Here is a 23,618-nt window from a genome sequence, read left to right as displayed (position 1 = left end):
ATCACCACGCAACTTTGTAGGCATATGACCACACATAATCTGAGGGGACCCCTCCATTATTGACCCCATCAAACAAAATGGGGGCGCTAGAGAGATAGTACACCTATCTAGGCCTAACGGCCATATCGATTTTTACTAACCTTGGTAGAGATGTAGAACAGGACGCCTCAAGGTGCCTGGAGAAACTTAACTCTAATTGGCAACTGGGTGGCGCTATAACAACAGAAAAATGCTTAAAAATGGCTAAAATACGACTGAACGCTGTGGCTCCCCCTGTGGCCAAATGTTTCTTTGTTTTTCTAATTTTTGGTATGACTGAGTCATGGTATGGTATGCTGTACATAATCACAGAAACTGTCAAGGGTGTCATTCTGTCAGTCAGTCATTCTGTCTGTCCCACGATTTTCTACTCACTGACGTGGTCAATCTATGTGAAACTGCACATAGGCATTGAGGATTGGCATAGCTAGAAGGTGACAAAGCTACCAATGGGTATGGACTAGTATGTATTTCAGATTTTGAGAGAAAGAGCTGCACTGTAGAGGAAGACACCGATGGGCATCAGGTCGAGACGCCTCCTTGAAAATCTGTTTTCCATTTCACTAAAAGCTCTGTCTGAAATGTTTAGTATTCATTGCCTTATGATTAATGACCCCAAGTGTTAGAGAAGTCAGTATGACCAACAGTGACAGTGGCAGCCTGGAGGTTATCTGTTGGTATCTCCAAATCTTCCCATGAATCCTTGGATACCTTTTTAATGCTTGCAAAGAAAACCGATGTTTCATCAGCTGCAGAAGTACCCCGCCTGTCTCTGTGCATACAGCAAGGCCACCTGATTCCCTACCAGACACTGCAAAACATAATTTTGAATAGTTCCCTGACTAATCAGTAACCCTTTAAATTGGGTTGTATTCGGTGCAGCACAATAGTGGTGAAGGAAATGATAAAGTGACTCACAAACTACCAAGAAGATTTTTGGCCCATAGTTACCTGTGATTTCTATGGAAGCCCCGAGAGGCAAGCCAGAAAAACAATCCTGTAAAATTAATGTATCTTCTGTGTTTATGACTTTATACCTGGTAAAAAGGTTTTGACAGGATAACCTTTTTAAGTTGTGTTTTTTTTTTTTTAAATCTGTAAAACAGGTGAAAAAATGCTTTGTCAGATGAAAAAAAAAGTTTTTGCCAGAATCTTTCTTTCCTGTTGTTGCATACTTATTTTACCCACAACAGGCTGAAGTGCACCACTACCCCATGTTCTAATAGGATGAAAAGCATTCTTGTTTTCTTGTTAGTGACTTTTAATTTCCCGTGCACTCCAAACACAAGGTACATATATTTATAGCCACTTTTACACAGCCTCTTCAAGGCAGGAATTTCACACCATTATGCTGCCTCGCCTCTGCGTATAAAAGGTACAATCGTGGAATGGGGGAGTAGAATTTTCTCACCTTTAAGGAGGCATTGGAAGAGTGCCGAAACGCAGTCTTTATAAAAGGGACAGCTGACGGTACAGGATCTTGGGTGGCACAGGTGTGACGTTTTATTGACGTTTTGATGACCTGTTATGCATGCAACCCACTGCAGGCAATTTTATAAATAGCTGCTAGCAGTTAGCAGCTAACTCAAAGAAGAGGAACAGCAGCCGACAATGTCCACAAATGGGGAAAACAATGAGGTCCAGGAGTTCCTTACCCTCCAAGCAGACGATGAGATCATCTGCCATATAACAGAGACAGTAAATGATTGTTATTGGTTGTGAACTTGTTATATGTCAAACTAGAGGCCAGTGCTGTTGTGTTACATGTCACGCCCATGATGCCTCTTTTGCTTCTGCGATGCTGCCATTCTGTCTAAAATCACACACTAGCCACCACCATTTTCATTTTCGGTACTGTGTAAAAATGCAAAGGCAGCATACAGACTGGACTTCGTAGCGGCGCTGTAGCATGATTTCCATGTAAAAAGGGCTACTGATTGTTAGCAAGTTATATAACATTACTGTCATGCCTTTCTTTTGTCTAGCAATATATAGGGAACATAAGGTAGTGATAAACTTCAGCCTCTTGTGGCCAAAATTATTACTACAACAACAAACCTTTAATGATCCCGTCCAGAAATTAAAAAAAAGAAAAAAAAAAGAAAGATTATCCTGGTAAAACCTATTTTCAGCTGTTCTAAAGCCTTAAACACAGGAGACAACAATTTACACTAGAACAGAGTTGGAAATGGATCACCAGAATTTTTTTTTCACTTGTGTCTCAGGACTTCCACAAATCTCCCCAATGTGCTGAAGGTAATCATGTTATAAATTACAATTTGCTTACGTATGAATAGACTCAAATTAATAATCAAATCCCTAATTTTTTTCGCTTTCCCATTTTCTCTCTGCAGGACAGTGTTGTAGGGCAGATGCCAGCCACAGTCACACAGGTTCCGTTCTCATTGGAGGATTTGGACCGGACCATAGCTGCCTTTGACACTGTGGAACAGCTCTTCAGATCCCTGAGCCCAGACACCTGGAGACAGGACCTGGACAGCATCTACACTCAAACACACATACATTACAGATCCAGGGCCTATCATCTGGCAAGCAGACATAATAAAGGTAAGATATACATTATATCTCAAAGTTTTACAGGCCAAACATAAAACTGTCCAACAAACTTCATCATAAACACACGTATGATTGTCTCACAATGTCTCAGGATTACAGGACACTAAACCCAAACATATGTCCTTGCATGACGGCTTGTAGTATGACGACAGTAGCTTTCATTTAGCTGTAATATAACTGCTGCGAGTGGAATGTGCCGACACATTACAAGGCAGTTTTACAACACAGGACTGAAACATAAGATTATGAGCAGATGTAATGAAGAGACAGTATTTGGTTTTCATTTGACGTTATCAAACTATGAACAAATATAGAGTAAAAAGTTGAGGACAGTGCTAGTTTTGCAGTATTAGCACAGTCACAAAGATACAAAGTAGCTCTACAATTTGTTGTCAAACTAAGTCAAATTCAAGTGTCAAAAGGTTGTGCAGAGCTACAAAGTTGGTAGTTGATCAACCGTTGGTTCGGCAGTACTCTTGGCTCTTTGAGAATGGATTTCTGAGTGTATGCATGTAGAAAATAATGCTAAATGGGCTTTGAAATTCTAGCAAAGATCCAAATGTTGCCAGATATGTAACATCATTTATATCATCAGGCTTAATTACAGGGAGAAAACTGTGCAGCCATAAAAATAACATCCTTGGATTTAATATTCTGCGAGCACATGAGGATCATATAGTTAAAGCAGTTTTTATACAGTGTTGTTATGCTGTGTGCATTAAGTTGAAATGCATAGAGAGACATTTAACAGAAATAATAGCTATTTGTATGTATCTAAATATAAGTAGGACATGGAAAAGACCCTAAAAGTATATTCCAGTATAAGTATGAGAAGACTTTGTGATGAGGAGTTCGTCGAATTAGTAGAGTTGATGCAGGAAGATGAGCACGGTGATGTTCTCATCCCGTTTTATTGTGCTGCAGATGGTGATCCTCAACAACTCTGCTGCGTTCACAGTATTTCGCTGCAGACTGGTGCAGTCGTTGGTAGCTGGTGTCGTAGAGAGGAGGGGAGAGCGTGCCGCCTTCTGCTGACCAAGAAAGACCCACACAGCAGGAGGCCCATTCTCACATACAGTATTGCGCCATGCATAAAACTCAGTGGTACAGCACTGCAGTGGACAACATCTATGGCTCGGTGATTTGAAGGAAATCATCAGTCAGCGCTGTAATGGAGCCATATTGTTGCCTTATGATCATATACAGCACAGGTGACAGCTGATGGTTGAGAGTATCTCTTGACACACTTAATTTGGTATGCAGGAAGGAATTTATAAAGGCAGAAGAAATATCTGTGCACTTAACTCCCCTGAGGTGAACATAAAAATGGCAAAAAAACGGATTAAAGAGCATTCTGATGAATTTGGGTGTGAAAGTGCTTTTTGAACTTGAAAGAGATGTAAATATATGGATGAAAATGCATTTTCTTATGTCTAGTTTTCTGGAAATATTAAAGATCATCAGTTTCAAAAAATAGCCCTTGCTCATGTTATGATGCAATGACATACTGTAGCCTCACGAAGCTGTTGCATCATCAAATGAGCAGTTTGCCCTCCAGTACGTCTAAAAGTGAGTCAGTGACAGATTTAAGGTGACACAGGACCAGCGGTTCAAGGCAGTTCTTTACTGTGAAGTCGGTGCCAATGACCTGGAGTCACTGAGGCAATAGATTTTTTTCCTTAAAACGCAGAGATAGCACATGTCTTGGCATGAAAACGCTTATTACACACACACGTTACAAAAACATGGGAGCGTGTGCGTCTACAGTATCAAAGCATTCATGCTCGCAACCGACCCGAGTGTTTTTGTCCCCATCTCTCTCACCTGTGAATCTCTCCCCTGCACTCTTTCTCTGTCTTTCTACCCGAGGGTTCTCCTGTTCTTTAGTAAACGTTTGTGCGTGACAGCAAATCCATCTCTATTTATCAGTGCATGTGTGTGCTTGGCTGGTATTAGAGGCTCCATATATGGGGAGTTTGCGGGTGATGCAGCTCTATAGAAAGGTGTATATAAGTGCTGCAGGTCTTTGATACTCTGTACAAGCGTAGCTCTCTCTAATTGGAAATTCAACCTGTGCAGCGGAGCAGAAATCTGCCACAGTCAGCAGCTTAGTTTTATTTTCATTAAGACACACACTCTCGGTAGCTCACACCCACCTTTGTTCCCATGAAGGACAGTAAGTCTGATCGTAATATTTATTTGTGCCTTAAGTTGTGCATAAATAACATAAAACACAATAACACAAACCTGTCTTGAACTGAATATACTCGGTAATTTTCAGGCATGTGCACAGATAGAAACTTTCTGTCGTCTTGGTAGTTGTGTGAATAACAAAGTCATTTTCGCAGTCGTTCTTTCTCTGTCTTTTTCTCCCCCACGCTCCCTGACAGGGTTCCACGCCACTGCTTTTCCAAGATTACACTCATTCCCCTTTAAAGAGACGCAAGCTCGGCCCTGCAGACACAGACACACACAGTAAACAAGCATACCCACTCACACGTGCCCTGTGCCTTTGACTCAAGACCATGATCACATGGTATGGAGCACAAGAGTATTAACAAATCAATGGCACACAGTGTGATGAAATTACAACAAATGTTACTTAAACTAAAGACGTTCTTCAAAAAAGCACCTCGTCTATAAATAATTTTTGGCTTATCTGATTATAATGACAATTAATTTAAACAGAGATGAGTAGTTTAAATAATAATCAAGCAAATACCTCTGACTTGAATTAATTAAGCTCACATTCTGACATCCACACAAAATATGATACTCATCTCCCAGACGATCGTAATTACAGACTTACTTACTTAGACTTAGTTCCTCCCGTTCCTATTGGAACATTAGGCGACGAGCCCCTTACTTGCTCCGGTCCCTGGTGACCCTCCTTGCACCATGCCAGCTGACACCCATCTCGCTCAGGTCTTCCTTAAACGTCTGTCTCCACATCTTCTTTGGCCTCCCTCTCTTCCTCCTGCTGCCCACAGGCACCCAGTCCATTGCCACACTCGCTGGTCTCTCTCTTGGCAGTCGGAGTACATGTCCAGCCATTCTTCTTCTCCTGTCAGAGACCATGTCAGACAGTAGCGCCACCCCTGCCCTTCTCATCACCTCATCGTTGGTGATGTGGTCTTGCCATGAGATCCTCAAGATGGTTCTGAGGCATCGTAGGTGGAAGACATCCAACATGTTGGTAATGCTGGCAGTCCTCATCCACGTCTCGCAGGCGTAGGTCCCTGTTGGAATGACCACTGACATATACAGGTGTGGCTTGATGGCCGTAGTGATAGCTTTGGACGACCATACGTTGCGGAGCCATTGGAACACTCCTGCAGCTTTGCCAATTCTCGAATCAGAGAATCGAGAATCGGTAATTACAGAGGTCCTCTGATTTCTATCCAGCCCTTTCTATCTTCCAATGACTTTGGGAATTTTGGTGTGTTCACTTTAAAATTACAAATACCCTACCCGTACTTTGGGGTTTTCATGCAACACATACTTTTCCAGTTGAAGCTCTTATTTAAATTCTGCATAAATATCATACCATGTCATGATTTGGTACCAGCTCCTTTACATCAAGCTCTGAACTACCTTGGGAGGCATAAACAAACATTACAAATGTTAGAGACACTTGTCATGACTCTTGACATCCTCACAATTCTGTCATCAACTGTCACTTGTTAAAAAACTGGCTGCTTTGCTCTTAAATAAAAACAGAAATGATGGGTTCTCTGTCACCTGTACTGTTCACATCTGAAGGAGATGCAGGGGAAGAAAATGATTTGGCTGTGAGCAAAGGTTTGTCAGGCATAGCAGAATGCTGGGTGTGTACTGCAGTCCGACTGTATATGATGAGATGATTTTTTAAATGCTTAATAGTTTGTGTTACACCATATAATAGTAAGTTAAGGCAGTTGTTATTGTGTCTGTGGTCAAATGAAGAATCACATTTTGTCCTGTTTATCATTACAGACATAATTCTTAGATGCCAAATGTGCTAAAGAAAAATAACTATTGCATTCCCTCATGGTATAAATGGCTTGGATAGTTGAAAATAAACCTAATTTGCTATATTCTGGGGGAAAAAACATACCTTGCATTAAATACATTATTTTTTATTCATATTCCATAAAGTCTCTGAGGCTGTTGTTGTTTGTTTAAACATGACACAGGCACTGTTTGGATCAGTTGTCCTCGTTTAACCTGTTTATACTCACACAAATGCAGACATAATCCACATAATCCACTTTTCATTTAGTCAACTGTATTAGGATGTGCACACAGCAACTGTCTCTATGACAGAGTGCAGGGATCTTAGAGGAGCATGCAAACACAGATACAACACCTCACACAGAAGCAAGCTCATCCATTTCTTTTCTATACGCCTGTTATATCTAATCTTAGGTCATAAATAAATGCATCCTATAAACATGGGCAATTTTACCACTTAGATGGAACCACGATCAATGTCGTCAATATAAATGGTGCACCTTCTCCTTTTATCTCTATTTTTATATTGCCAAAGCAAATGATTATATCTCCTGCTCTTCTCTCTGCATTGTCGTCTGGGCTTCCCACATGCTTTGTGTTATGAATGGAACCCCCCCCCCAGCAAAGACTTCTTTTTGTAAACAATTGCTTATTGATTATCAATGCCATTAGGCTTCCCTGACCCCACTGCACTTCCCTTTCTCTCTCACGTATTGCACGTCAAGCAAATTTGTCACTGTTATACTAATACGGAGGACATGAGAATTCTGGGCAGTTTCTTTTGCATGACTGATTTTTATTGTTGCGGCAAAACTCAGAAACAAGCCAATTCAAGCCAATCTCGCCAAGTAGTCGCCGTAGTTCACTGCAAATATCGATCTTGACAAGTCCTCTGTTCTTGTGTTTGGTAGTAAAAGCCATTGCACTTCAACAAAGTGAAAAATCTAGTAATCAGAGAAAATCTAATTCATCTTCACTGCAAATGTTTAAGAATATTTCACTTGTTTCAAGAAAGTTTATCCCATTTCACACTGTGATTGGCTCTGTGGGGTTTATGGATTCAAAAAAAGAATACAAAAAACAAATCCACTTTGTGTTGGCTGTAGAAATGGCCCTTATATCCAAACAATGCTTCTACTTTCTTTCAGTCTCATAATGGCAGACGCTCCTCACACCATTCGCGCGTTCATCTTTTCCATCTGGGAGCCAAGCAAGCTGGAGAGAGTGTACAGGATTTGGGTAGTCATATACTCATTCTAATAGCTCCTCAATGGTGAACAGAGCAGTGATATTCAAAAGAAAAAGGAACTGGCGATGCTGTTATTTTAACCCCAGTTGTATGGAGACCCAGTGCAATAAGGAGATGCCAGCCACTTAATGGCACCCTGAATGGCGTCAGACTGGTTAATAGCATCCTGTGTGCATAGGCTACATTCACCATCACCGCCTAAAGGACAAGCTCAACCCATTACTCTTGGCTGCTTTCTGTGTGACAGAGGACAGTCACATGCTACCATAAAGGTGAATGCATCAGCAATATCTTCTCATCATGTTGCTGTTGCTGTGAGGTTGTTCAGTCGCCCTCTCCTTGAGTGGTTTCTACAGGTAGTAAAGTGCCAGACTGTTGTCCTCCCATGGTGCTCAAGGCTCTCTTCTGAACCTTAGGAGACCATTAAAGCTCGGGGAGGCAATTTCATTTTGACGTCATTGGGTAAAAATCCCATAATAAGCATATTGTAATTCAAGTGGTCTGAGAGAACACTCGAACACTGTTTTCAGGCTTTATAAAGTCTTCCCAGTGGCAGGACAGTCTGGCCAATCACAGGTCATTCTCAGAAAGAATAGCTGTCAATCATGGCGCATGAACAAATATGAATAAGGATTCTGTTACTGCATTGACTGTTTGTTGTCTCAAGTGTTTCCAGGAACATATTTTAGTGTACTGCTTGGCTGTAAAATCAAAGTTTGTAGCCACCATGTTGAAAACAGTTGAGCCGAAACAAAATGTCGCCCCCCAACGAGAGCAAAGCCTTTTTGAAAGCCTGCATTCATTTTACATAACCGGGTGGGTGAGAGGCAGGGTACACCCTGGACAGGTCGCTAGACTATAGCAGGGCTGACACATAGAGACAGACAACCATTCACTCACATTCACACCTACCAATTTAGAGTCACCAATTAACCTGCATGTCTTTGGACTGTGGGAGGAAGCTGGAGTACCTGGAGAAAACCCACGCTGACACGGGGAGAACATGTAAACTCCGCACAGAGGGGCTCCCACACCCCAGGAACCAAGAACCCTCTTACTGTGAGGCGACATTGCTAACCACTGCACCACCTTGCTGCCCTGGTTGTCGTCATGATTTCTGCAAATGCCATTAGGAGCACTTAAAGGAGGCAAAGGATTCTTTTTTTTTTTTCATAGACTATCTGCCTCATGTACTACTATCAGGATATAGTGACATTAGCAAAAGTAAAATTAAAAGCCAACTTCAGATTCTCTGTCTTTGGCATTTTGCCTTGCTATATTTGTATTTTTTGGCGCTGTGTCTCTTGGATGCCAGCTACTCACGGTGTGGCACCTGGTCGCTAACTTTTGATAAAGCCCTACCTCATCTCAGAGTTGTAGGGGTACACATTTATTAATGTCCTGAGCCCAGAAAATAAAAAATAAAATAAGAAAATATAGGCAGAGAGCAGAGTTTCTGCTGAAAAATACACCGCCACACACTTCTATTGGGTCACAAGTGATGATTGAGGGTTTGCTTCTGTATGAGTCTATTGTTTTTTAGGAAAATCCTACAAATTATATCTTTAACATTTTATACACTTTTTTATTAGCTTAGTAAAGAAATAAAACAAGACAACACAAATAGCTTGAATCAGTTCTGCTTATTACAGCGTCTATGATTAGCTGTTTTTTTTGGGGGGGGGGGGATGTAATTCAGAGCCAAATATGCAGCAGCTCATGTTGACTGATGGATCATGTCTCACAATCCTCTAATTTAATGTTGTGTTTTTTTAAATATCCAAACTAATCCAGTTTACTGTGACATACATGTGTCACACACCTGCTGTGTTATAATGTCAATCAAGCTGTTTTGAGGCAGGCCTTGCCTTCCCATCCCCCGGTGCAGAGGGGTCCTTGAGGGCGCCTCTCAGGGCAAATCTATACAGCCTATTAACAGTATGAATAGGCTTCTGGAATAATTATTTTTCCTCCATGATGTAAAAGAGCAACTGCAGTGTGTTAAACAATGGTGTGTGTTTTCACATAAATGGTGCCTCATTATTGGAATTCACACACAAGTCACGACTGAGTAGTAACATGTTTTTCCAGGTTTTCCACTTGAGAGACAGAGAGGCCTTTTATTATCAAAGTGGCTATTGGTAGTTACAGACAGCTATTATGGGGAAAAGACAAGGGCAAACATGCTGTATATAGAACTTTATAGGGATCCATTTGCTAACATGCAAACGTTTTTTCTTTTCCAACCAACAGATGAAACTAAACTGCACTGCACAAGTGAAATCAACTTACCTCATTGAGAGTGTAGGGTTTAAAATTTGTATCCAGTGTAGACTGACTCAGTTGTAAGAGTCTATTATTAAAGGAGCTGTTGACAACAGTCAGAGCATTAATATAGCAGCAAACAACTACTTGCTATGTAAAGTTATAGTGTAGCAATTGCATCCTGAGCAGAGAATGAAGTCACGCTACCTCTGCCTGTTGTAATCAGAGCTTCCCTGTCTTTGTTGTGGTAGATGGTTCGGCCACATGTGCATGCGAGTCCCTGTGTGTGTATCCAACTGGCTGGCTAATCACAGCCGCTCTGCACTGCACTGGAACGGTGGTTACCATAGGTATGAGGACGCCACCATTGCTGAAGTGAAGCACCAGCACTCCGATATCTCCCAGCTATCGATGCTAACAACGTTAGCTTTGTCAGCACTGTTGCTATTGTTAAGCGCTGTTTATTGAGTTAGCACTGTTAGCTGCTAGCCGCCAACTCAGCCACCTCCATGTTAAGAACAAGCCCCCAGGGACAGCGCCACATTTTGAAGCCAATTTTACATAGTGGCCAAATGTGGAACTATAATGGCTGTGTCCATCACGTGTTGACATGGCCCCCAAAAAACACCTTCCCATAGACTTACACTGTGAAAGAGATGTCTGTAAATCAGTGGATTCTCTCTGAGCATCACAAACCCCACCATCAGGTTTGATCCATGCAGTCCAATAATACTTCGAAAGTCTAGAAGAGCTGCAAAATGGAATATTATTATTAGTAGTAGTATTTTTTAGGATTTTTTGGGGTGTTTTTGCGTTTATTGATAGGAGAGCCACAGATTGACAAGAAAGGTGTGAGAGAGTGGGCTGCTGCAAAGGACTAGGGTTGCAACCGTATGAGATTTACTATCGCAATTTCACGGTGTGGCGGTATTACAGATATTTTTATTATAATAAGTCAAAATAACCCTTAAAGCAATGAAACTGAAGGGTTATTTTTGGTTGAAAAAAACTTTACTGAAATGAAAGTTTAATGAAAGTTCGTGTAATAGTAATAAAGTTGAGATTGACCGCTGCAACCCTATTTCATTTTTTTTAAATTAAAGTTTGTGTAAAAAGTCTCCCTTTTGAAAGTAACAAAAGTTGAGAAGCTCTGTCCAGTTGCATTTTTTCAATGTCATAGATAAGCAAATGTACACAGTATGATAACCGTCAATTTTAATATCACTGTATAGCTTAAAACCAGTTGTACCAGTTGTTACCGCTGTAACCCTACAAAGGACTCAGCTTTAGGGGCACACTATACCAGGTGAGCTAAAGGTGACCCCACCACTCAGCCGCTGTAAGTCTCTAGCACACTTGCTGTATGGATCCAACAATGCAGAAGATCCCAGAATTTCATACTGCTGAAATTGACCTCTTTAGCTTCATGCACGACTGAGCAACTTTCACAGCAACGATCAAGGCTTGCCTCCAATGCTGTATGAAGTTCGCTTATACATTCATTGTTGAGAACAGTGTGCAGACTATCCTGCCCCAGACTGTGAATCACATATATGCATATATGCATGAATGTTGCATAGCACTCTTTAAAAGTAAAGCACAATCACTGGTTCAATGGCCTTGTGTAATTTCCACCTACTGTATGGACAATGTGGTGATGATTATGCTGCTGAGGACCTCACTGAAGAGAGCAGTCAATCTGCAGCTGATTGTTGCTCTTCTTTCTTTTCTGTTCTGCCTCTTATGATATTTCTTTTTTTTTAAATGTTCTGTTTCATGTGACCCTCAAACCACCTGATGCCTCTCTGGACTGCAGATTATGAACAATGTAAAGTGCTCCTGCTTAACTCCACAAAGAACACATTCTTGGCCTCCTTCACTCTTACATTTATCCCTCATGCTAAAAAAATCCATACAAATGCTTGAGATGGTTGTTATGGTTCTCTCTATAAGCACAATAAATATCTTTGCCATACAACAATTCAACCACCTCAAATTAATGCTCACCTGCTACAGTTTGGCCCTTGGCTTTCTATGTGCTGAGCAGCAATGTGCACTTGTGTCATTCAGTTAGCAGTCTCAAATGCCAATCCTAGTGAAACACATAGTGATAGTTAGTTTTTAATCAAGCTCCTGGTTCTGGAACTCCTGGTTTTCCCCTCCAGACGAGCACTTCAGTCCCTTATTTCTCATCAGCCTTTCCCATAATCCCTTTGGTTCTCTTGAAATTAGTTTTGAACCATTGCAGAAGGCCAATGAACAAAAGATCCAATGTGCACAAACAAGGTGATTTTCTCCAAAGTGATGACATGAAGAAAGACTGCGGTCAATACATTCAATCTGCAATCAATTAATAGCTCCTGCTTGCTCTTCTGGCCTGTGTTCTCTCTTTCTGCATCTTTGTGTTTCTCTTTCTCCCACTCATCTCTCCATCTGTTCCTCTGCAGTCAATTGTCGTTGCAATTGTACTCATATCTAATAGTCCCTCTCTGCCTTTCAACCCTTTTCATTCAATCAATGCGGAGCATATTTTTAGTGTGAATTACAGCGACTTTACCTCCCTCTCCAATTTCATTCTTCCGTCTCTGTCTCCAGCACGTCACTCATTTGTAATAACAGTACGAAGCAACAATAAATCAAAATGTCTTTTTGTCCCTCTCACCCTTCCCTCAGCGCAGTCCAAAAATCACCAGAGCAGAAAGGAAACATGAATACAACAAAAACTTAACATCTATCTTCTCTTCTCTCACTCGCTGTCCAGTTGATCTGAACCGTCTCTATGACGACGTCAAGCGGTACAGCTGTACGCCCCGCAACTACTCTGTGAACCTGCGCGAGGAGCTGAGGGTCACCAACGCAGTCTTCTTCCCGCGATGTCTGCTGGTCAAACGCTGTGGAGGCAACTGCGGCTGCGGAACAGAGAACTGGAACAACGGGTGCATCTGCCAGGCCTCCAAGACGACACTCAAACTACATGAGGTACACACACAAGCAGACACCCACACACACACTGACTACACAAATGCATGCTTGCTGAGATGGCTTGTGTGATAATTGGGACCTGGTGTGCAACATGGAGCAGCAACACTGGTTGAGAACAGCAGTGAGTCTAAAGTCATAATATGAAGAATGACAGATCATTACCAGTGATTTTGTAGGCGATGTCTTAATTAAAAATCATTGTTAGCGTAGTAGGAGTGTAGTGTGGACCTCTGACAGTGACGAAGCACAGGCATAAATTAAAGACTATAGACTGTCTTCTTTCTATTTGCTGACATGCAGCATGTAAAGCATTTGTTGGATACTCATTCTATGAGCACTGGAATGGAAGTTTCGGGTGCCCGATGATTATTGTGATTAATGTGTATTTTTTTCCAGGCTTTTTTCCCCTGTTTCATTCTGCACCACAAGCGGGGAAAAATGAACCTATTTATCTGATCTGACATGACAAGAATCTCTTATATTCTCTATTATGCTTATTAAACTGACTTTATTTCCTTTTGCATAAGGCTGATAATTAAAATGACAAACGTTAAATACATTTACTGCTTTTAAAGAAGGCAGAAACGTGCATTTAATATCTTTATGCACATTCAACCCTGTCTCCTAGAAATTACGTCTGTATATTATTAAATTGCTTTTATAATTACGTTGCGGTGACAACGTTATCACTGCCTGGATAATGTTCAGAGACCACGTTTCTTTGAGTTAATGAAACACCACATTTATGTATCACACTGCAGATTCGCAGGGAGGTGGTCGGGGTGGATGGTGTGCATACAGAGTGCAGGGCTAAGACACCTGAATCCTGTGTTCTCATTGAGACTCCTGTCTTAAGCCCAGTTCAGACCAAAGATTTGTGATGAAACTAGTTGAAACAGTCAACTACTTGCAACATTCTAAAAACCTGCCGGTTTACACCAATGCAACTAGATGAGATGGTGTATCATCTCCATGCAGCAACTCTCTGCAGCTTCGCTCTGATTTGCAGCTTTTAAGGCTTATTTTGTGGCTGAATATAATTTGTAGCTTCTTAAAATATGAATGAGGACAGTGATAGTGAGATACTGGCTACAGCTGCATTTGTAGTATTGATGAAAGGGTGAAAAACATAAAACAAGCATCAGATGGACTGTATTCATAATAAATACACCATGATATTATAAATAAGCAGCACCGTCTGCTGTCATTTTGACTTCACCAGCAGACTTCACTATCAGCTGATTGGCTTTAGAAACAGGTGATGTTTTTTACATTCTAAAACCAGCCACCAGTGATTTGACCAGCTGACTTGCAGGTGACACCATCAGTCGGCTTGCGTTGAGCTCAGACAACCACTGCAACTTTTCTCTGCAATGTTCCAAAACGGTTTCGTCTCGTCGCGAATCATTGGTCTGAACTGGGTTTATGCAACACAAGCACTCTGATTAATTGGGCTGTCTGCACAGTAGAAAGATGCAAATACTTTTGAAATTGGTGCTACATGATAAGAAATCAAAGAAAAAGGGCTGTGGCATTCACTTTTGCTCAAGAGGTAGAAGACCTACAACTACCAAAATGCACTGGATACACTGGACCAATAAATGCTCCCACTGGTGGGTTGATGTAATGCGAGCTCATAGGAAACAATATGGCAGCTGGCTGGTAACAAAACAATCTCAAAATTACAGTTAAACTGTAAGCTAGAATATGTGTCTGAAAACATTTTAGCCAAGACAGGCAATACATTAACAGACTCTTGGTTCATATTTGATCAGCACTGCCTCGTTTTATTGTTTGATCTCAGTATTTTCAGACTTCATTTTTTAGTGGGCAGCTGTGGCTCAGAGGTAAAGCGGGTCGTCCACCGATCGGAAGATCAGCAGTTCGATCCCCAGCTCCTCCAGTCTGCATGTCGAAGCATCCTTGAGCAAGATACCGAACCCCAAATTGTTCCAATAATGCTTCCATCTGTGCTTTGAGTGATCGGATGACTAGAAAGACACTATACAAATGCAGGTCCACTTACAGTACAGGAAACAACACTACCTGCTTCTTGTTCATAAATTCTCAAACAACAGCCAAACAGTGCACTAATACATGTGTCTGAAGACATTTTAGGTGATACAGTAACAGAATCTTGGTTTATATTTGATCAACACTGCCTGTTGTTACAGTTTGGTTTAAGAGAGGAGAAAAGAAAGCATCTCTTTATGGTAATTTTCAGTAATGGCAGAACTGTAATTTTCACTCACATCTATATTTTTTAAAATATATTCTGACTGCGGATGCCTCAGTTAAACAAATCAGTCATCCCCATGTTCTATGATAGTGCGCCTGTTATTGAGCCATTTGGGAAGTGCAGACCAGATTTATGTGTTGTACCCCAATGATATGACGCCATGACTTTTCCTCTTTTTAACCTATCGATAAAAATGCGGAAGTACAATCTGTAGTTTGAGCAGCAGCCCTAAAGTCCGTGAAAATCTGCTGCAAGTTTCGTAGACTTGAGCTGAGAGATGAGCAAGGGAGAGCTCGGTGCTGGTTAGACGGAGGTTACCACAGTTCATTTACACATGCTACACACATTGTTAGGGTACAAAGATAATTGAAAGCTGCAAAGTATCCCTTTAAGGTTAGGGAAAGATCATGATGTGGGTCAAATGTTAATGAAAAGGCAATAAGAAAAAAAGAAAAGGCACTCGAAGTGCACAGTGTATTGCAAGGCCGCCTATTTTGGCAGAAAACAGATGAAAGGCATTGTACGTGAACATTTAGCGGATATATTCATTATCAAAATGTTGTGCAACTTGCCAGGTTTATTAATCCGCAATATTGACTCATTATGTTCACACCACCTTTCCCTCAAACATATTTGTTGTTTCAAATTAGCTGTGTACAAACCTGATTTCTAGGAGATGCTTGTGCATGCTGTTGCCTCTCTATTAATGACGGCATTCATTGTAGACTAGAGCTGTGCTGAAGTGCTACGGCAGAGTGATGTGGGGGCTTATTTGACTAACATGTCAAATAAATTTCCAGCATATTTTAGGTGTGTGTCTGAAAGGTGTGAGCAAGTGACTGAGTGAGAAGGAGAGAGATACTGGGGCGTGCAGAGGCAGGCGCCGCATCAACAATGAAGCAGCAATGCACCAACAGCTTCACACTTTCTCCCTTCTCCTCTCCTCCATTCGCATCTACGCTGGTCTCCGTCTTTCTCTCCCCCAATCTTTCCATATCTCTCTCGATGCATTGTTAGCATTCTATCACTCTCGCTGTCTCTCTGGGCTGCCATCATCCTTTCATTCTTCCCAATTCCCATTTTCAATTTATCCCTTTGCAATGCACCATTCTTGTTCTTTAAGCCTGTCATTCATTCTTTTCTCGCTCTTCCCTCCATCTCTTTGTGTCTTTGTTCTCATATAGCTTCATTATTGAAACATGGTCCGCAGGGCTCCCTCTCTCTCACACACACACTGTTCAAAAATCATACAATGGAAATTTAGACAAAAGTGGGATTTGGGTTGTAATTGTGCTGTGTGTGTGTGCGTATGTGTGTGTAAGTCACTGCATGTGTGAGCATGAAAAAGGTGTTTGTGTCTGTATATACTGTACATGCAGAAAACTGCTTGCATGTCTCATGAGTGTGTGGTTGTGTTGCATTGGGTGTTTATGGGGGTGTGTTTGTGAGACTCTCCTCTCCTCTCCTCTCCTCTCCTCTCCTCTCCTCTCCTCTCCTCTCCTCTCCTCTCCTCTCACTGACTTAACTTCTAAAGAAACACATTATTACTCACACTATTGTTTCAGTGCTGGGAAGTCCTGACATAAATCATGGGCAGCCCTGCCTTCACTGAGCGTTGGGGAACAAATTGACTGCATCAGTTGTAGAACAATTTGTACTTTCAGTCCATTTTCACATTAGTAGTGGCACCTGCGAACAATGTGGCCATCTGCAACAAAGCCAGTTAGAGTGAAGCATTGACTAATTCTAACGATAAAATCAATTCCATTGTACTTTTAGAGACTCGCAGTGTAAACAGAGCATTGAAACCTCTCTTTTGACTCCACATTTGTATATAACGGGCTAACTTTTGTTTAAAACCACGATATGCAAACTTTAACACACTGTGATAAAACAGCAAACTGTATCAGTAATTGTATATCTCATATATGTGTGTACACTGTGCTGATGTTTGGTATGCTTTCTAAGATACTATATACTGCTTTCTCTTTGTGCAATCAGCAATAAGTCCCTTGGCAACATGTCCCGGATGAATGAATGAATGAATGTTAACATAATATAGGAATTCCAGTGTAGTCAGTGATGATAACAAGGCGAAGGGTGCATATGCAGTTGTCTCAGTACACCACTGCATTCTCAGGCTATACGATCAGACTGCAATTTTTTTTGATCAGATGAGATGTTTTGTTTGGCTGTTCACTAAGGCTGCACAATAACCAAATAAATAAATAAATAAATAAATAAATAATATATTGCCATTATTTAGACAAATCATGTGATTGCAATATGAGTTGCAATCGTGGTGGGAATGGTAATTTTGGCATTTCATTTTTACTGAAAACAGTATAAAAATGATGATGATGTGATTTTTGCTGGGGTCTGTACCAAGCAAGTATGTTCCCTATATCTGGAATATGATTCATAGGCCGGGGCCTGTCTATAGCACCACTATGCTTCTTTTATAATGGTATGTTACGACACATTTTACCTTAATCAAAAAAAAATGCAGCTTATGCAATCTGGGTATTGCACTTGGCCATATTGCAATTTCAATAATATTTCGATTAATTGTGCAGCCCTAGTGTTCACATTATTTTTATTTATTCATTTATTTAACCTTTATTTAACCAGGACCTCCCATTGAGATGGAAATTCTCTTTTACAAGAGAGACCTGGCCGAGGTAGCAGCCAATCAGAACACATTTAAAATGCCACAACTACAACATGTAATACAAAAATCCATGATAAAACAACTATTCAAACATAGTGGCCTCCGAAGAAAAACAAGCACATGTCTCTGTCACCTCATTCTTTATGATGCTCTTAAATTAATCAATTGATATAAGTGTTTCTAATTATAGATTGTTCAATGTCCAAGGTGCAGAGTAGGAGAATGCAGTTTTCCCCAGATCTGTTGTGGCCAATATCAGATTCAGATGTGAGCTGGTCACAGTCCTGGTCCACATGCCATGTACTAAAGAACAATAACAAAGACGTCACACGCAGCACGTAGTGTTGAAGTCAACATGGAGGCCACTGAAGTCAGTGTTTATGGTTTCATTTATTAGTTGATGTGCAGTGGACGCCGATGAATTTGTGAGCAGACAATGAATGAGTTTGAGGAGAAAGAGAGCTGTGTCTGATTTAGGACCACATATGAAAGTGACCCAGATCAGAAGATCAGATTCCATGCTAGTGCTAGCTTTGTGCCATTCACACTCGTTTTAGTGTCAAGTTTTTTATTCTTTAAAACAAACTTTACACATCGCAATATCGATAGGTGTTTTTCAAAAAAATCTTGTGATATAAGATTCTCTTCATATTGCCCAGTCCTACCTAACATTTACCAACCATCGAGGCAAAAATAAATCCATCCTCTAACCCTTCTCTTCATCTTTGCCGTCTCATTCTCTGACCCCTTTAGGTGCTGAAATACTCCCCAGAGGTCACTCTGCATCAGCGCCATCGGAGGACGCGGGTGCGCTGGATCATAGACGAGATCTTCCTCACACACCATGAAAAGTGCGAGTGTGCATGTCCCTCCCAGCCCCCTCGCTGAGACACCCTGACCGGCATATTCATCTGGAACTGTTGGAAGTAGTTCTTTTTATCTTTTTTGCTACGAACTTCATATAATTACAGCAACGCAGACACACGTGCCGCAAAGAAGGCGGCAACAATTTGACTGACAAACAGCAGCTAGCACCATTCAGTGACATTTGTTCTCGCAGATAAACCACCTCCCTTCCTCTGTACACAGGCTAAACTTGTAATGCATAAATATTTCCAGCCCAACAAGTTTGTTATTTAACATTCCTGCAGCTTGGAGTCTAAATTATCCCTGTTTCAATCAGTTTTTTCCTTCAAAAACTACACACAGAAGATTCTTTGGACTACAAAAAAATACCATGCCATGCTATTAAAAACATAACACCAATGTTGCATCAAACTTACATCGTGATTTCAGGAGTTTAATGGATGCCAACTTAATTGGGTTGATATTTAATTGACTTCAACCACTGTGTAAACAGTTTTTCATTCCTATTTCATGTGTATGTTTTTGCGTTCAATTGTGTTATATAAAGAGCGTTTGTAGAAACTTCAGGCACTTCTTCTGCCAGGAGCACACTGAGATGAGTGAGCGTGAGACAGAAGGAGGGAGGGAGAAGGGTTGGAAGTGTAAACCAAAATAACACTTTATCTTGATGTGAAATTAGGCTAACCACAACCCTCCAGATCTGAATTGCACACTAACGCACTCACACACATTCGCTCTAGGCTTCCGCTCCCACCTAAAGACAAAAAGTGAAGTTATTTATACTGAATTCTTCACTGCTCTATTTTCCAGTGAAGCCCTCCTTTGTTTTGCACACATTCCTGTCTGCATATATTCACGCTTCCCTTTGTCTGTCCTTCCATCCATACGTGTCTTTTCTTTCTTTCTCACTGCATCGCACACACACATACTCTCCCTTCATCACACACTCTCTAACACATCAAAGGAGATGTCAGATCAGGCTGCTGCCCGGTTTTCCGAGCGTTCCAGGCATTCCAACTGCTAACTAGAATTCTGCTAACACAGTTAAAACCATGAACCTCAGACCCTGAACACGTAAGAGGAAAGAGAGTTGTTTAGGAGAGGCGGCTGACAGAAGAGGGACAATCAAGCCGCCTGTTCGTAGATTACCGGCACTCCTGGATGAGAGATGAGAGGAGCCACTTCGGAGACACAACACAAAAAAGATTGCAGCTACTTCAGCAGGTTCAATCAGCATGTTCATGTTTTGCGCTCGCCTGATTTTTTTGTCAAGCTGCTTTTACTCCTCGCAAAGATGCTCACATGTATCACAATCTGACCCGCTGCTTTGCAAGTCTGCTGCAGCACCACAGTGAAAAGAGATCTGTGGGAATTAGAGTCATGTTGTTAGTCTCTGCTGAAAATACCACTGATATTTGAGAGAGTGTGTGTGTGTGTGTGTGTGTGTGTGTGTGTGTGCGTGTGTGTGTGTGTGTATGTGTGCATGTGAGTGCCAGTCTGCCTGCAACAGCTCAGGAAGAGGTCCTTTTGTTTAAGGGGTGGAGGGTTACCAACAGTCTGTGAGAGCTGGCAGCCGATACAAGCATGGGAATGGTCGGCATGTGACTGTGCGTGCAAGTGCGTGCATATGTGTGTGTGTGTGTGTAGGTAGCTAGAGTATCAAAGCAATACAGCAAGAATTCAAAGTAACAGCTTATCATTGCCAAACACATGACCCAGCTGTGAGGAATAAATCATCAGTCATCTCTCCATCATCACCTCCCATGTGTCACACGCTCAGGCCCGCTTACAGGCTAGATTTACACAGAAAATGGGATTTTACACACTACTTTTGTTCTAAAGACAGACAAAAAAAGAGAATAACCGGACACTGAGACGATTCCGCGGTCACAGTGAAACCCGATCAGCTGTGTGCCGGCGCTCTTTCATGTGCATGTGTGCACTGTAAGTCACGGGTTTTATTTGGCAGGTGTGGGATACAAAACACCCTTCAATGGTCCAAAAGTGTGTCAGGTTGGGCGGTAGTCACATTCCAAATAATTTCCCACACACACACACACACACACACACACACACACACACACACACACACACACACACACACACAGAAAGCAGCTTCACTTTGCTGTAAAGCTTTTGTCTTCTGTTCGCTTGTGAAATTAGCTCTCATTCCTGTGGGTTTCATTTTGAAACAGAGATAAACACAAAGCTCATACAGAGTGGGTGATTTTTTCAAATTTCGCAGACGATGCTTGGCAGGTAAATCTCCACTTTATATTTTCAGTATCTAACGAGCCAGATGGTGATGAGGTAATGTGTCGTTTTCCAAGATGCTCTGTTGCAAAATGTATAGTCACTCTAGCAAGACGTTTTATCAACTCTGCTGCAAATTCATGTATTTTAAATGTATGTGAGGGGTGTGTGTGTGTGTGTGTGTGTGTGTATGTGTGTGTGCTTCCTGTGTCTGCCAGTTTGCTGGTGTTATCAGCACATTCCATTTGTTTCGTGGCACAAAGACACATTCCTCTTTTCCTCGAAACTGGTTCATTTTCTCCTCCAGTTTATTACAATAGAACCACATGAGTTTCAACATCAGACACGTAAAACTGTTTGTATAATTGTTTGAGTTTTCGTTTTATTTTTGTAGGGCTGCCCCCCAATAGTCAACCAAACGTTAGTCGACCAGAGGTCATTAGTCAGCAAGATTTCGTTGGTCACTTAATCGCAGGAAGAAAAAAAAAAGCTCTTGAAAGCTGGCACAAGACTAGCACCCAGCATCTGGCCTCGCATTTCCAGGCAGTTAAAGACATGGTATGTGTACGGCCCCTAATTTCCAGGGCTGGTACCTGCGGTTATTCCACAGGCTAGTTAATAACATGTCGGGCAGGAAATCCAAAGTGTGGGATCATTTTGAGAAGGTGAAGGACGAACCCAAGGTGATATGTAAACTCATCTTCATTGGTCGACTACAAACATGACGTATCATCTGAAACATGGAAGTAGCTACATGCCCATTAGCCCACAGCGTCATTAACAGGCGGCTCGCTCAGTGTGTGACGTGCACTTGTAGATAAAATATAGGCCTATATTAATGAAGGTTCATTAGTACGGTTTTGTATTTCTCTGTAATGTAGCACAGTGTTAACAATGTTACTGATACTATTCTTTCTCACACCTTCAACTCAACCATTGTGTTGCCCCGCCCAAAATATATAATTTAATTAATATCGTAAACATGCAGGCGACTAGTCGACTAATGGCTCTAAATGACGACTCTTGGTTGACTAGGAAAATTCTTAATCTGGGGTAGCCCTGATTTTTTGTTTGTTTACAACAACTAGAGCTCTTTTCAGAGGTCGTCTATGATCTTAATCCCCTATGAATCTGCCATGTCCATAATTTCTCAAGTGAACATTCCACTGCAAATTCCCTACCATATTTCGCCAAACAGAGGTTCTGCGATAGTATTAGTCCCATTAGAATCGGTATTGAGAACTATGAAGGCTGCATTGTCAATTACAAATTAAACTTCTGACAGCATTATAGGTGGAAGAGGCTCATCTAGCTACACATCATGGAGACCGGTTTGCTGAAAAAGCGAGCTCAAATCAATCAGAAGAGCAAAATCTCGAAAGACCTTAGGACAGATGATGTGTGGCAGAATCCGTTTAGTTTTTTAACCCACATTTAAAAGAAAAAGGGAGGTTAATACTGTACATCACCTGTAGTGGTGCTGTTTAGTGTTTCTGTCTTGTGTAAGAAATGACTTTGCGCAATACTAGTCCCATGCAAGTAGGCCTAAAGAGTGTTGCTTTGGACAAGCTTTGAATAAGATTCGTCCAGAGTTTCGGCTTCGCTTCTGAGGATTCTGGGTGACTGATTGTACTGTCATATTTTCAACTCAGAGAAAAGTTGTTAGTTTTAAGAACCTGCTTTGCTGTATTCAGAAAAATATTCATGATAAAACTGTATGCTTCACTTAAATAATTTATTGTGTCTTTCTCTGTTGTTTTATTAAACATATCAGCTGGTTGGTCTTGATAAATAAAGTGTTTCTAGCAACACTGCCTCCACTGCTTTGATTATTTTTCCCCACCAAAATATGCTTTCATCAGATATTTGACTGTACAGTGTTGTATATGATACTGGACAACTGCTTGTTTGATCACCTGTAGAAAGCCTAATAGGAAATGTGTTATGTGTCGGTGGATACCTCACACTGGAAAGAGACATGATGGGAGAAAGTGGGACACAACTACGTATGAACACAAGCGCAGAGAGCGAGAGGAAGAAAGAACTTGGATGCAGAACAATGAGGTTGTTGTGCTGCTTTGCTGCTCTCAGACACATCTTAGCACATAACACATGGAGCACACAGGTCACCATGGAAACCGCAGATGTGCTTTTAGGACTAATGTGTCAGTGGCAAGTTAAGGAGAGGTCATATAATTGTGCCAGTCAAATGTCTCCCACTTATAGCCTTCCACAAACACTTTTTTCCTCTTCTACTTTGCAGCAGCACATCTCCAAGGCTTTGATCCTGTGAGTCACACCCGTCCAGCCACATGGGATAGGTTTAGGTAGCCTGACAATCAGTCTGAATTGTCACTCTCTTTTGTATCGCTGAAAAATCTGAGATGTGGGCAGCAATTCAGCTGTTTTATGGAGTATTCATATCATTAGGGAGGGATAATGGAGGTTGGACACATTCCCATTTTGTCAACTTGCAAGCATTC

The 23,618-nt window shown here is 41.3% G+C and overlaps 1 protein-coding gene across 2 annotated transcripts in view; it reads left to right on the top strand.

The window, feature by feature from the left end:
- Positions 1-22,938, top strand: part of pdgfd (platelet derived growth factor d) — an 82,321-nt gene extending 59,383 nt beyond the window's left edge. For both annotated transcript variants that reach the window (XM_050074777.1, XM_050074769.1), the window contains exons 5-7: positions 2,394-2,607; positions 12,885-13,102; positions 18,769-22,938. In XM_050074777.1, coding sequence (XP_049930734.1) covers positions 2,394-2,607; positions 12,885-13,102; positions 18,769-18,903 — 567 coding nt within the window. In that variant the 3' untranslated portion in view covers positions 18,904-22,938. The remainder of the gene's footprint in view (positions 1-2,393; positions 2,608-12,884; positions 13,103-18,768) is intronic.
- Positions 22,939-23,618: the final 680 nt, after the last annotated feature.

This window comes from Epinephelus moara, chromosome 2, assembly GCF_006386435.1.
Source record: "Epinephelus moara isolate mb chromosome 2, YSFRI_EMoa_1.0, whole genome shotgun sequence".
Taxonomy (NCBI): domain Eukaryota; kingdom Metazoa; phylum Chordata; class Actinopteri; order Perciformes; family Serranidae; genus Epinephelus; species Epinephelus moara.
The sequence above is the reverse complement of the archived record's forward strand: the minus strand, read 5'-3'. Positions and strand labels throughout refer to the sequence as shown.